General features: G+C 45.4%; 1 protein-coding gene across 1 annotated transcript in view; it reads right to left on the minus strand.

Annotated features, from left to right (window-relative positions):
• Positions 1–12,818, minus strand: part of baz1a (bromodomain adjacent to zinc finger domain, 1A) — a gene marked incomplete at its 5' end in the record, with an annotated part of 45,553 nt that overhangs the window by 28,548 nt on the left and 4,187 nt on the right. The window contains 8 exons of the mRNA XM_079227010.1: positions 575–706; positions 1,149–1,287; positions 1,375–1,470; positions 1,546–1,749; positions 1,872–1,994; positions 3,135–3,222; positions 3,675–3,779; positions 5,918–6,079. Coding sequence (XP_079083136.1) covers positions 575–706; positions 1,149–1,287; positions 1,375–1,470; positions 1,546–1,749; positions 1,872–1,994; positions 3,135–3,222; positions 3,675–3,779; positions 5,918–6,079 — 1,049 coding nt within the window. The remainder of the gene's footprint in view (positions 1–574; positions 707–1,148; positions 1,288–1,374; positions 1,471–1,545; positions 1,750–1,871; positions 1,995–3,134; positions 3,223–3,674; positions 3,780–5,917; positions 6,080–12,818) is intronic.

Consider the following 12,818-nt stretch of genomic DNA (forward strand, 5'->3'; position numbering starts at 1 on the left):
CCAAAAATCTCACTTTGTCGCGGCTTGGAGTGTTTCTCAGCTGGTGTTCTTGCCGGTCAGCTGCGGTTTCTCCGCTCTGACGTTGACTTCCATCATGAAACAGACGTTTCTAGCAAGAAGTTTATAGCTTATAGTTCAGGAGTCTTTTCTGCAGCTTTCTCGTCCAGGTTCCAGCATTTAAAACAGAAGTTTCCTCAACGAGGTTTGGTGGAGGAAACGGAGCGTATCTCTCTCGGAGTTCGGCTCGTCTTCTTTACACGCAGTTGTTTTGTTGCATTTGCTGCACGTCGCGTCTTTTTTTGCAAAATACAACCACACTTTTGACCGTTTACCTTTCGGACTTTTCTGTTAAAAAGGTTGATAGCTAGCTATCAACTATATATCAGCTATATATCAGCTATAGCTACAGTAGCTAGCTAGCTACTGTAGCTATAGCGGTAGCTGGCTGCTGCCAGGACGGACTAATCATAGTGTAAAAAAGGCACAGAAAGGAAGCACCAAAATCTGCGTTGCGTTTCGGTAGGTACCGGTCGTATCCCAACCCTACTCATGAGTGAGTGAGTGAGTGTCTGACCTTCAGCCTGCTCTTTAGCCACATCCTCCTGCTCCTCGTCCAGAGCCTGAAAGATGGCCGACAGGAAGAAGAACAGCAGCTCACAGAGCGGACCCTCAGGATCAGAACCCACCAGAGCCTCTTCTAGAACCTCTGTGGAGAGAGACAGCAGCCGTTAGGCGATGCAACGGCAAAGAGGACGAGTTTGGTTAAAACCTAGAAATATAACTTCTGTAAGAACCCATGGGGAATGTGGACTTGTACTGTGATAGAGAATTGGGGTCCATATCTTGCCCAAGGACACATTGACATGGACTCTAGGAGCCAGGGATCGAACTGCCGATCTTCTCTACGTCTGATCCACAGTCTCTCTCTATTTCAAACTATTTGAGCCCACTTACCTGAAAGTTACAGGAATCAACTGAACCTTGGTAGAACCAGCAGGACCTCTAGAACATTGCTAGAATCCACTTAATAAACCAACACAAGACCACAATTAACCCTGTAAGGGCCCAAAGGAACCCTTGAACCCTGTTAGGGTGAAAGGAACCCTGGAAACCTGTAACCTGGTCTAGTTGTGACAGTGTGTTCTAACCCAGAGATACTCCGTCGGGGAACTCGTCCTTCAGGGCAAAGGCCTCGCCGAAGGCCCGCAGAAACTCCAGAACCATCAGAGCTTCACCAAAGAGCTGGGCCGGAAGACGAGTCCTCACTGGAACCGGACTGGGCAGCTCCTGGTAGAACCAACACAAACAAACACACACAAATCCTGGTTCAGAAGAGAACGTTCTTGATCAGAGTTCTGTGGTGCATTCACGGACCTTCAGGTCTTCACACTCCATGTCTTCTCTGGGTTTGTTCCACAGTTTCAGTCGCTCAGCATATTTCTTCTTCTCCTCCTTCAGCTTCTCTCGTTCCTGCAAATCACCATGTCTTTAAATGTTGTATCTAAAATAATAATAATTAATTATCTTCATAACTCTGAAACGCACCCTGTCCTTCTCCAGCTTCCTGCGTTCCTTCTCCTCCGTCCTCCTCTGTTTGTCTTCCTCAAACCTCCTCCTCTGCTCCTCCCTCTCCCTCCTCTTGCTCTCCTGCACATCCTCCTTCTTCAGCTGACTTCTGTCCTGAGCTGCAGCACCCATGTCCTCCTTCTCCTGCAACAGCTTCTCCGACTTAATCCACGACGAGCTCGCCTGTGAACACATAACACCCTTATACATACATACATACATACATACATACATACATACATACATATTCCCTGCTAAAAACATGTCACATTAAACATGATCAGACACACTATCGTCACCCTCACCTGAGCAGGTGAGCCACGCCCTCCACCTTTAGAGGCGGGGCTGAAGGGGAACTGGGGGGGTTCATCAGGGAAGAATTGAGAGAAGGTTTGTTCAGACAGCCGGTACTTCATCACTGTGGAGAGCTGAGAGACAGGAAGTGACATCAACTAACAGGAAGTGACCATGAAATTTGCAGATTCAGAGTTTTGATACAAAATATGATTCAACTAAAACTTCTGAGATTAGTAATATGATCCTTATTCATTTATTTTACCGAGTGGTGTTTTATCATGAGTGGTGGTGTATTATCATTAGTGCTGCAACAACGAATCGTTGAAAAAAGTCGATTATCAAGAGTTGGCAACGAATTTCACTATCGATCGTTGTGTCGCGCGATCATTACGCCATTCAATTAGTCGCGAAGAAGAAAAGAGCGGCGCAGAGCAACTGGCCTGCCAGCGTTTCTGAGATTGGAGTGAGACACGGAGAAAAGCTGAGGTTGTGATCTTCGCAAAAATAAAACATCTTTGATGTGACGTGCCTTTGCCAATCAGCGTTAAGAGGTCTACAGCGTCTTCATTTCCCTCAAACTTGTTTTTAATGGAAGCTAGTCAGCTTGCTATCACGTTAGCTAACGTGTTCGGGTTGTGTGTTGTTGTTAAAGTTACTTTATGTTCCGTTACAGTTCAGTCTTGCTTGGAAAAAAACGTAACGTGATGAAACATGCCGTAACCCCTCCGGTCTGGTTCAGTTCACGCTGTCACTAATTAGCGTTAAACCGGCGGATCTGGCTGCAGGTTTTTTAATTTTTTTACTTTAAGTAGAATGAAGCAAATCCCGTAGTTGGACTTAGCCAACAACGTGATGTCGTGGTCATAAGAGGCCCAGATATTGATAAGATGATGTGAATGAAATAGTTTAAGGAAGAGGACGCTCTATATGTAGCAGGGCGTCAAAAGGTGGAGGTCAAAACAGACGTGAGCGGAGCAGTACAGCTTCCCACTGTCCTAGTGTTTCATACATATCGGTAAAAAGGGCTCACATTTGGCAGATGTAAAGCACACATGTGTAGTTTTTTTGTGTTAGTCCATTTATATTTAATTTTTTTAATAAAGAGCTCAGGGATGTTCAAGGAGCAACCCGTTTGTGCACTTCCTGAAGATAATTTACACTGTTTTTCAATAAAGGGTTGGAAATGAATGCCTTTTTGTTTCAACCGATTAATCGATTATTAAAATAATCGTTAGTTGCAGCCCTAATTATCATCAGTGGTGTATCATCACCTTGAGTACGATGGTCCCATTCTGAGGCTCACAGTGTTGCTTAAACAGCAGCTTCAGTCTCTCTTTGGACATGCTGGTCTTCCTGCGACTGAACAAACATCAGCAGAGACTGTTAACGCTCAGACATCTCACTCTGCTTGATATTATGAAACCAGTGTTTCCAGGACATTCATTCACACACACTGAGCAGAGGACAGAGGAGTGAAGCTCAGTGGAGAACGACACGTTCACTGTTGTGTTTTTATCCGTTACAACTGATCCTGGTCGTTCTCTGTTGTGATTGTGTTATGCGAGTGAGCTCTGTGTCAGACTGAGAGATGAGCAGTCATACGGGGACCTGTGTGCTCTGATCAGTTTGTCATGCAGTTAGAAAAAAAGCAGCCACAACACTGTTTTAATGAAAACTTCACCATGAGGGATGATCTGCTTTCATAATCTATTAAAGTATGCTCAAGAGAAGATTAAAAAGATACAAAGAAACATATAAACGTGGCGTTTATTAGTCTGCTTACACACCGTATAATGATGTCTCCTCCTCACCTGATCTGATTAGCTTTCACAGTGAACTGCTCTGTGTGTTCGGCCGTGATCATCCTCACTGTGTATTTAAACACAGACGGACTCAGAGGCTTCTTCTTCTTCCTGCTGACACACACAGTCAGACTAATGGTGGAAAGTTTTGAGAAGAACAGACTTTATTATTATTATTATTATTCCACACATTCGCCTACATTACCCACAATGCACCTGTCCCTCATCAAAGCTAATGTCAGACCTGCAAACTCATGATGGGTGAAAAAGGTGACACCAGCGGGGAGGGGGAGTCAGTGCCGAACAGCGTCACTCGTCGAGAAGCTGACAACCTATGATCATTATGGGTTTTATTTCTTCTTTTGTCAATACCCAAGTGTACAATAAATAAATATATATATATATATATATATATATATATATATATATATATATATATATATATATATATATATATATATATAAAATAGACTTAATACTTACAATATGCAATACTGCTGTACTATACTGACTATTGTTCTGCTACTACTACATTTCACTTCATAATATTACACTTATATGCCATAATATGTATAATACACAAGCCTTTTCATTTTATGTCATACCACTTTACTTTGAGGAGATGTCACCGTTAGTCTAGAACACTGGAATAATGTTTCCACCAGGTAAACCTGAACATGCACACCTCTCAGTGCGACAGCGATTATAACCGCATTACTACACTTAATACACTCACCTAAATGATTATTAGGAACACCATACTAATACCGTGTTTGACCCCCTTTCGCCTTCAGAACTGCCTTAATTCTACGTGGCATTAATTCAACAAGGTGCTGAAAGCATTCTTTATAAATGTTGGCCCATATTGAAAGGATAGCATCTTGCAGTTGATGGAGATTTGTGGGATATACATCCAGGGCACGAAGCTCCCGTTCCACCACATCCCAAAGATGCTCTATTGGGTTGAGATCTGGTGACTGTGGGGGCCATTTTAGTACAGTGAACTCATTGTCATGTTCAAGAAACCAATTAGAAATGATTCGAGCTTTGTGACATGGTGCATTATCCTGCTGGAAGTAGCCATCAGAGGATGGGTACATGGTGGCCATAAAGGGATGGACATGGTCAGAAACAATGCTCAGCTAGGCCGTGGCATTTAAACAATGCCCAATTGGCACTAAGGGGCCTAAAGTGTGCCAAGAAAACATCCCCCACACCATTACACCACCACCACAAGCCTGCACAGTGGTAACAAGGAATGATGGATCCATGTTCTCATTCTGTTTACGCCAAATTCTGACTACCATCTGAATGTGTCAACAGAAATCGAGACTCATCAGACCAAGCAACATTTTTCCAGTCTTCAACTGTCCAATTTTGGTGAGCTCTTGCAAATTGTAGCCTCTTTTTCCTATTTGTAGTGGAGATGAGTGGTACCCGGTGGGGTCTTCTGCTGTTCTAGCCCATCCGCCTCAAGGTTGTGCGTGTTGTGGCTTCACAAATGCTTTGCGGCATACCTTGGTTGTAACGAGTGGTTATTTCAGTCAAAGTTGCTCTTCTATCAGCTTGAATCAGTCGGCCCATTCTCTTCTGACCTCTAGCATCAACAAGGCATTTTCGCCCACAGGACTGCCGCATACTGGATGTTTTTCCCTTTTCACACCATTCTTTGTAAACCGTAGAAATGGTTGTGTGTGTGAAAATCCCAGTAACTGAGCAGATTGTGAAATACTCAGACCGGCCCGTCTGGCACCAACAACCATGTCACGCTCAAAATTGCTTAAATCACCTTTCTTTTCCATTCTGACATTCAGTTTGGAGTTCAGGAGATTGCCTTGACCAGGACCACACCCCTAAATGCACTGAAGCAACTGCCAAGTGATTGGTTGATTAGATAATTGCATTAATGAGAAATTGAACAGGTGTTCCTAATAATCCTTTAGGTGAGTGTAGATTATAATTAACTGGAGGATACACTTTTTTCTACACGTAGATCTTAAACCCTTAAATATAAACAGGAGCCCAGCAACCCTAAGGAGGAAACTCATTTTGTTTTTTTTTAAATTAAAATACAAGTTGGATAAAATCTCCACTTGTCCTCTCCTTATATGTAGTTAGGTGTCGGTAGGTAGAACCGCCAGTGCCGCTGACTCGCCGCTCTCCTGTCTGACGCCACACGCTGCCACAAACTCTCCGCTGTCAGTAATCACACTCGCTGTCTCTAACCTCGAACCCCAAAATAACTGGAAGACCTTTGGCCTACTGACCCGTTGACCTGTGCTGTGGGACTCTGGAAGGCTTGGCCCTCCTCGTCGCTGTCACTGATGACGATGGTGTCTTCTTCGTCGGCTGGTTTGGGGCGGCCGTTAGCGCTGGAGTGAGGTGAGAGAACCTGCAGGACCTCACACACATGTCTGACACACACACACACACACAGACTATTATTAATCAACAAAGAAAAAACTCTTTCAGTTGAGTCATGTTGCCGCCCTCCTCGTCCTCCTCAGGGCTTGGCGGTATTGCCAAAAATTCATACCACGTTATTTTGTAAGATTCTGGCAGTTTCACGGTATATCACAGTATTTTTTTTAAAAAACATTCATTCATTGACGCCGAAAAGGATCACCAGCCAACTGAAAAGCTGTTGAGAGTGGTGAACAGCTGTCTTTACGTTGATACATAAAGAGTGTTAAGAAGCTAAACGTGAAGGGACATAGGACCTAGGGAACCTCCGTCGCAGGAAAAGGCAGACCGGAAGGGTCGTTGGGTGCATCCCAAGCCTCTAAATTGCATCCACTGACAGCTGATCAGATGTGATCAGCTGTGATCAGCTGTCAGTCGGCTTTAACAGCTGATTGAGTTTGTGTCCGTAAACATGATTGTAATAAAAATCCGCTTAGAATATTGATTGAAAATGTATGTTTGCAGTTGATTTAATGGTGTGAACAACTACTATTACTACTACTTCAGTCAGGGTTTCAATCAGGATTTAGAAAAGCATAGCACAGAGATAGCACTACTGACAATTATTAATGACCTTCTAGTTGCATCAGATAGGGGACTTGTCTCTGTACTTGTCTTGTTAGACCTTAGTGCAGCATTCAACACCATTGACCATGACATCTCATTACAGAGACTACACCAGTTGATTGGTATTAAAGGTACAGCACTAAGCTGGTTTAAGTCGTATTTATCAGATCGATCTCAGTTTGTATTTGTAAACGATGAGACCTCGATGACCACCGGTGTTAGTCATGGAGTTCCACAAGATTCTGTGCTTGGACCAATCGTATTCACCTTATACTTCCTTTAGGCAATATTATCAGAAAACACTCCATAAACTTTCACTGCTATGCCGATGATACTCAACCATATCTGTCGATCAAGCCAGATGAAATCCACCAGGTCGCTAAACTTCAAGCGTGTCTTAAAGACACCAAAACCTGGATGACCTGCAACTTCCTGCTGCTGAACTCGGTTGTAGTTATTTTACTCGGCCCAGAACACCTCAGCAATCAATTATCTGATGATATGGTTTCTCTGGATGGCATCGCTCTGGCATCTACCACCACCGTAAGGAATCTCTGAGTTATTTTTGACCAGGACCTGCCCTTTGGGTCCCACGTGAAACAAATCTCAAGGACTGCCTTTTTTCACCTACGGAACATCTAAAAAAATCCGGCACATCCTGTCTCAAAGCGATGCAGAAAAGTTGATCCACGCATTTGTTACTTAAAGACTGGATTACGGTCACCCCTTATTATCAGGCTGCTCCGGTAAGTCCCTTGGGTCTCTCCAGTTGATCCAAAATGCTGCAGCTCGTGTACCAACGAGGACGCGGAAGAGAGATCACATTACTCCTGTACTAGCTGCTCTCCACTGACTTCCTGTAAGATCGAGAATCATTTAAAATCCTTCTCCTTACCTACAAAGCCTTAACTGGTGATGCACCATCATATCTTAAGGAGCTTATAGTGCTATATTACCCCAATAGAGCGTTGCGCTCACTGAATGCAGGGTTACTTGTGGTTCCCAGAGTCTCAAAAAGTAGGTTGGGGGCCAGAGCCTTCAGTTATCGGGCTCCTTTAAGAGTAGACGAAGACATTCCTCTTTGATAGCGCTTATAGTTAGGGCTGTTTCAGGCTTATAGTTAGGGCTGGCTCAGGGTTTCCCTGGTCCAGCCCCTAGTTATGCTGCTATAGGCCTAGACTGCTGGGGGACATCTTAGGATACACTGAGCTCCTCTTCGCCTCTTCCGCTCTTCTTCTTTCTCTTCTGAATAAATTATTGTCTCTTCAATGCACATTACCAACTCTACTTTTTTTTCGGATTCGTGGCTGCCTGGATCCGGCCCCGCCTGCTGCCATGGCCCTGCTGATGGAACCAGCCTGGAACCGGTCCTGCCTGCTGCCATGGCCCTGCTGATGCCCCCCTCCTCTCTACCTGCTTCATGGATTGTGGTTTTCTGAATCATGGACCATGCCTACTACTCATATGAATAATTCTGTCATATTCATTGAATGTGCTGTAACGCCGTTACGTTATTCATTCTGGTCACATGACATCTATTGCTTCTGTTCATCTGTGGAGAGGGCTCCTCCTCTGTTGCTCTCCTGAAGGTTTCTTCCCTTTTTTCCCCCCTGAGAAAGGGTTTTTACCATTTTTATTTGGGGGAGTTTTTCCTGAACCAATGTAAGGAAAATCCGAGCAGATACGGTGTGTGGACCTACCCGGACTCCTTAGTTATTGTCCTTGGGGACTTTAACAAAGGTAAACTCAGCCATGAACTCCCTAAATACAGACAGTTTATTAAATGTCCTACTAGAGAGAAGAGCATTCTGGACCACTGTTACACCACAATCAGTGGGGCTTATCACGCCGTTAGCAGGACTGCTACTAACAGTCTGGATGAGTTCAGAGGCTGTAACTTCCTACATCAGCTTCTCTGAGGACAGCTGTGTTCCAACCAGCTCCAGGGTGAGATATAACAATGACAAACCCTGGTTCACAGCGGAACTCAGAAAGCTACGGCTGCAAAAGGACCAGGCCTTCAGGAGTGGGCACAAGGACTTGTATACAGAGTCAAAATACGGGTTTAGCAAGGCGGTGAGAGATGCTAAACGACTGTACTCTGAGAAACTGCAACAACAGCTATCAGCAAGTGACTCTGCTTCTGTCTGGAGAGGGCTCAGGCAGATTACCAGCTACAAGCCGAAAACCCCCCATGCCATGAACGACCTCCGCCTGGTAGACGAGCTGAACAAGTTCTACTGTCGCTTTGATAGACAATGGAGCAGTCCTGACGCCATCCCCCACAGGCCCATCAGCCAGCCACAAACCATCAGCCCACCCTCCCCCAGTCCATCAGGGGCTCACGCCTCTCTACCACCGCCCTCCCTAGTGACGACCCTCACTATTCTGGAGAGGGATGTCAACAGACTGTTTAAAAAACAAAACGCCCGCAAAGCAGCGGGCCCGGACTCTGTCTCCCCCTCCACCCTGAAGCACTGTGCTGATCAGCTGTCTCCGGTGTTCACTGAGATCTTCAACACCTCCCTGGAGACATGTCATGTTCCAGCCTGCTTCAAGGCCTCCACCATCATCCCCGTCCCCAAGAAACCCAGGATCACAGGACTCAATGACTACAGGCCCGTCGCTCTGACCTCTGTGGTCATGAAGTCCTTTGAGCGCCTGGTCCTGTCCCACCTCAAAACCCTGACTGACCCACTCCTGGACCCTCTGCAGTTCGCCTACAGGGCCAACAGGTCTGTAGACGATGCTATCAACATGGCCCTCCACCACATCCTCCAGCATCTGGACTCCCCAGGAACCTACGCCAGGATCCTGTTCGTTGACCTCAGCTCTGACTTCAACACAATCATCCCGTCTTTGCTGCAGGACAAGCTCTCCCAGCTGCACGTGCCCGACTCCACCTGCAGATTGATCACAGACTTCCTGACTGACAGGAAGCAGCATGTGAAGCTGGAGAAACACGTCTCAGGCTCTCGGCCCATCAGCACGGGTTCCCCCCAAGGCTGCGTTCTTTCCCCGCTGCTCTTCTCCCTGTACACCAACAGCTGCACCTCCAGTCACCAGTCCGTCAAGCTCCTGAAGTTCGCGGATGACACCACCCTCATTGGACTCATCTCTGGTGGGGACGTGTCTGCCTACAGACGGGAGACTGACCACCTGGTGCAACCAGAACAACCTGGAGCTCAACGCTCTGAAGACAGTGGAGATGGTTGTGGACTTCAGAAAGAATGCAGCCCCACCCACCCCTCTCATCCTGTGTGACTCCACCGTCGACGCTGTGGAGTCCTTCCGCTTCCTGGGCTCCATCATTTCCCAGGACCTCAAGTGGGAGCTGAACATCAGCTCCATCACAAAGAAGGCCCAGCAGAGGATGTTCCTCCTGAGGCAGCTGAGGAAATTCAACCTGCCAAAGAAAATGATGGTGCAGTTCTACACTGCCATCGTTGAGTCCATCCTCTGCTCCTCCATCACCGTCTGGCATGCTGCAGCCACTGCCAAGGACAAGTCCAGGCTGCAGCGCATCATCAGCTCTGCGGAGAGGGTGATTGGCTGCAATTTGCCATCCCTCCAGGACTTGTTCACTTCCAGGACAAGCGAGCAAGAAAGATCGCAGCTGACCCCTCTCACCCTGGGCCCAACCTGTTCGTACTTTAGTACCTTCCCTCTGGCAGGAGGTTGAGGTCCATTAGGACCAAGACCTCACGCCACACCAACAGTTTCTTCCCGTCGGCAGTCGGGCTCATCAACAGAACCCGGGTTCCCCACTGACTGATTCTATCATAACGGGACTATTCTCGGACAATTCTTTCGGACGATTTTTTTCTTCCTTTCTCTCCTCTTAACGGTCACTCCACTGCACATTTAAACACTCATGCCACATAAACTTAACTTTAACGCACGTCACTTTAACATACACTTATATTAATGTTATCTGTTGTCTGAGCACTTTATCTTTATCTATAATTGATTTAAACATCATTGCACTGTTGCTGTCGTTGGCTGTTGATTGTCTCGTCTAATGTCTAATGTATGCACCTTCCGCCTAACAAAATTCCTCGTTTGTGCAAACATTCCTGGCAATAAACGGTTCCTGATTCTGAGGTCCCGGGAGATTGTAAAGCGGCGACGACGACACAAACACTTAAAGCAGTGGTTCTCAAACTTTTTCTGTAAATAACACATATATACACTCACCTAAAAGGATTATTAGGAACACCTGTTCAATGTCTCATCAATGCAATTATCTAATGGCAGTTGCTTCAATGCATTTAGGGGTGTGGTCCTGGTCAAGGCAATCTCCTGAACTCCAAACGGAATGTCAGAATGGGAAAGAAAGGTGATTTAAGCAATTTTGAGCGTGGTATGGTTGTTGGTGCCAGACGGGCCGGTCTGAGTATTTCACAATCTGCTCAGTTACTGGGATTTTCACTCACACAACCATTTCTACGGTTTACAAAGAATGGTGTGAAAAGGGAAAAACATCCAGTATGCGGCAGTCCTGTGGGCGAAAATGCCTTGTTGATGCTAGAGGTCAGAAGAGAATGGGCCGGCTGATTCAAGCTGATAGAAGAGCAACTTTGACTGAAATAACCACTCGTTACAACCAAGGTATGCCGCAAAGCATTTGTGAAGCCACAACACGCACAACCTTGAGGCGGATGGGCTAGAACAGCAGAAGACCCCACCGGGTACCACTCATCTCCACTACAAATAGGAAAAAGAGGCTACAATTTGCAAGAGCTCACCAAAATTGGACAGTTGAAGACTGAAAAAATGTTGCTTGGTCTGATGAGTCTCGATTTCTGTTGACACATTCAGATGGTAGTCAGAATTTGGCGTAAACAGAATGAGAACATGGATCCATCATTCCTTGTTACCACTGTGCAGGCTTGTGGTGGTGAGAAAACAGATCTCAGCTCAATGTTGATCATGAATTGTATCAAATCTACAACCCTGTTTATAAAATATGTGTAGAGGCTCTCTGCAGCCACTAATACAACTTGATGGCTGTAACATATCTGCACTCATTCCGTTTGGCAAAAAATAAAAAATTGCTTATCGTTTTCTACAATGAGCTATTTAGTAGTAACTAAATATAGTTATTTTTGCACAGATAGAACTTTATTTTCATTATTCCAAGTGATTGCAATTTTTTTTTTAAAAGTCACTCCGATGGAGCAATCTGATTTACTTGAAAGTGATTGCAATTTTCTTTATTCTGTTATTTATGAAAGCACAGATGGAGTCACAAAATGAAGCTATTTACAGAAAAAGTTTGAGAACCACTGCTTTAAGTGTTTGTGTCGGTGTCGTCGTCGTCGCCGGCCCCCCTGAAGCTGTAAACCTTGGGGAAAACACTAAATAGACTGGTGAGTTTCACATGAAAGTTCTTTTTCTGGCCACTTTGAGTATAATCAAACCCACAAATGGGATGCTTCAGATACTCAACTAGCTCAAAGGAAGGCCAGTTGAATAGCTTTTCTCACCAGCATTACTGTTTTCAGCTGTGCTAACATAATTGCACATGGGTTTTCTAATCATCCATTAGTCTTCTAACGCAATGAGCAAACACAATGTACCATTAGAACACTGAGTGATAGTTTCTGGAAATGGGCCTCTATACACCTATGTAGATATTTCATTAAAAACCAGACGTTTCCACCTAGAATAGTCATTTACCACATTAACACATAACAAAATTCTAAGCGGCTCCAAACTTTCGAACAGTAGCACACACACACACACACGTGCATACACACACACACGTCTCCTCCTCCTGGGGGCAAATTAATGACAAAAGTAGAGAGCGCAAATGAGCTCCACGAGAGCGCGCAAATCAAACAGCCGCGCGCGTAATTTACTTTGACGAGCGCTTTTACATCACTACGAGAGCAAAATCCCCGCTCGCCCGAGCAAAACTCGCTCTCGTGAAGCTTTAACCTGCTCGCTCGCGTGTCTGTTACCTGCTCGCGCTCGCGTGTCTGTTACCTGCTCGCGCTCGAGTAGATTTTCTTTTTGACAGTAAGTGGGCGGATCCAGTCACCATCCATCTCTACATCTAATTGGTTACAATCCTCGTCTTTGGATTGGCTGGAATGCATTTTGCACCAGGAACAATGG

This window comes from Taurulus bubalis, assembly GCF_910589615.1.
Source record: "Taurulus bubalis genome assembly, chromosome: 1".
Lineage (NCBI taxonomy): Eukaryota > Metazoa > Chordata > Actinopteri > Perciformes > Cottidae > Taurulus > Taurulus bubalis.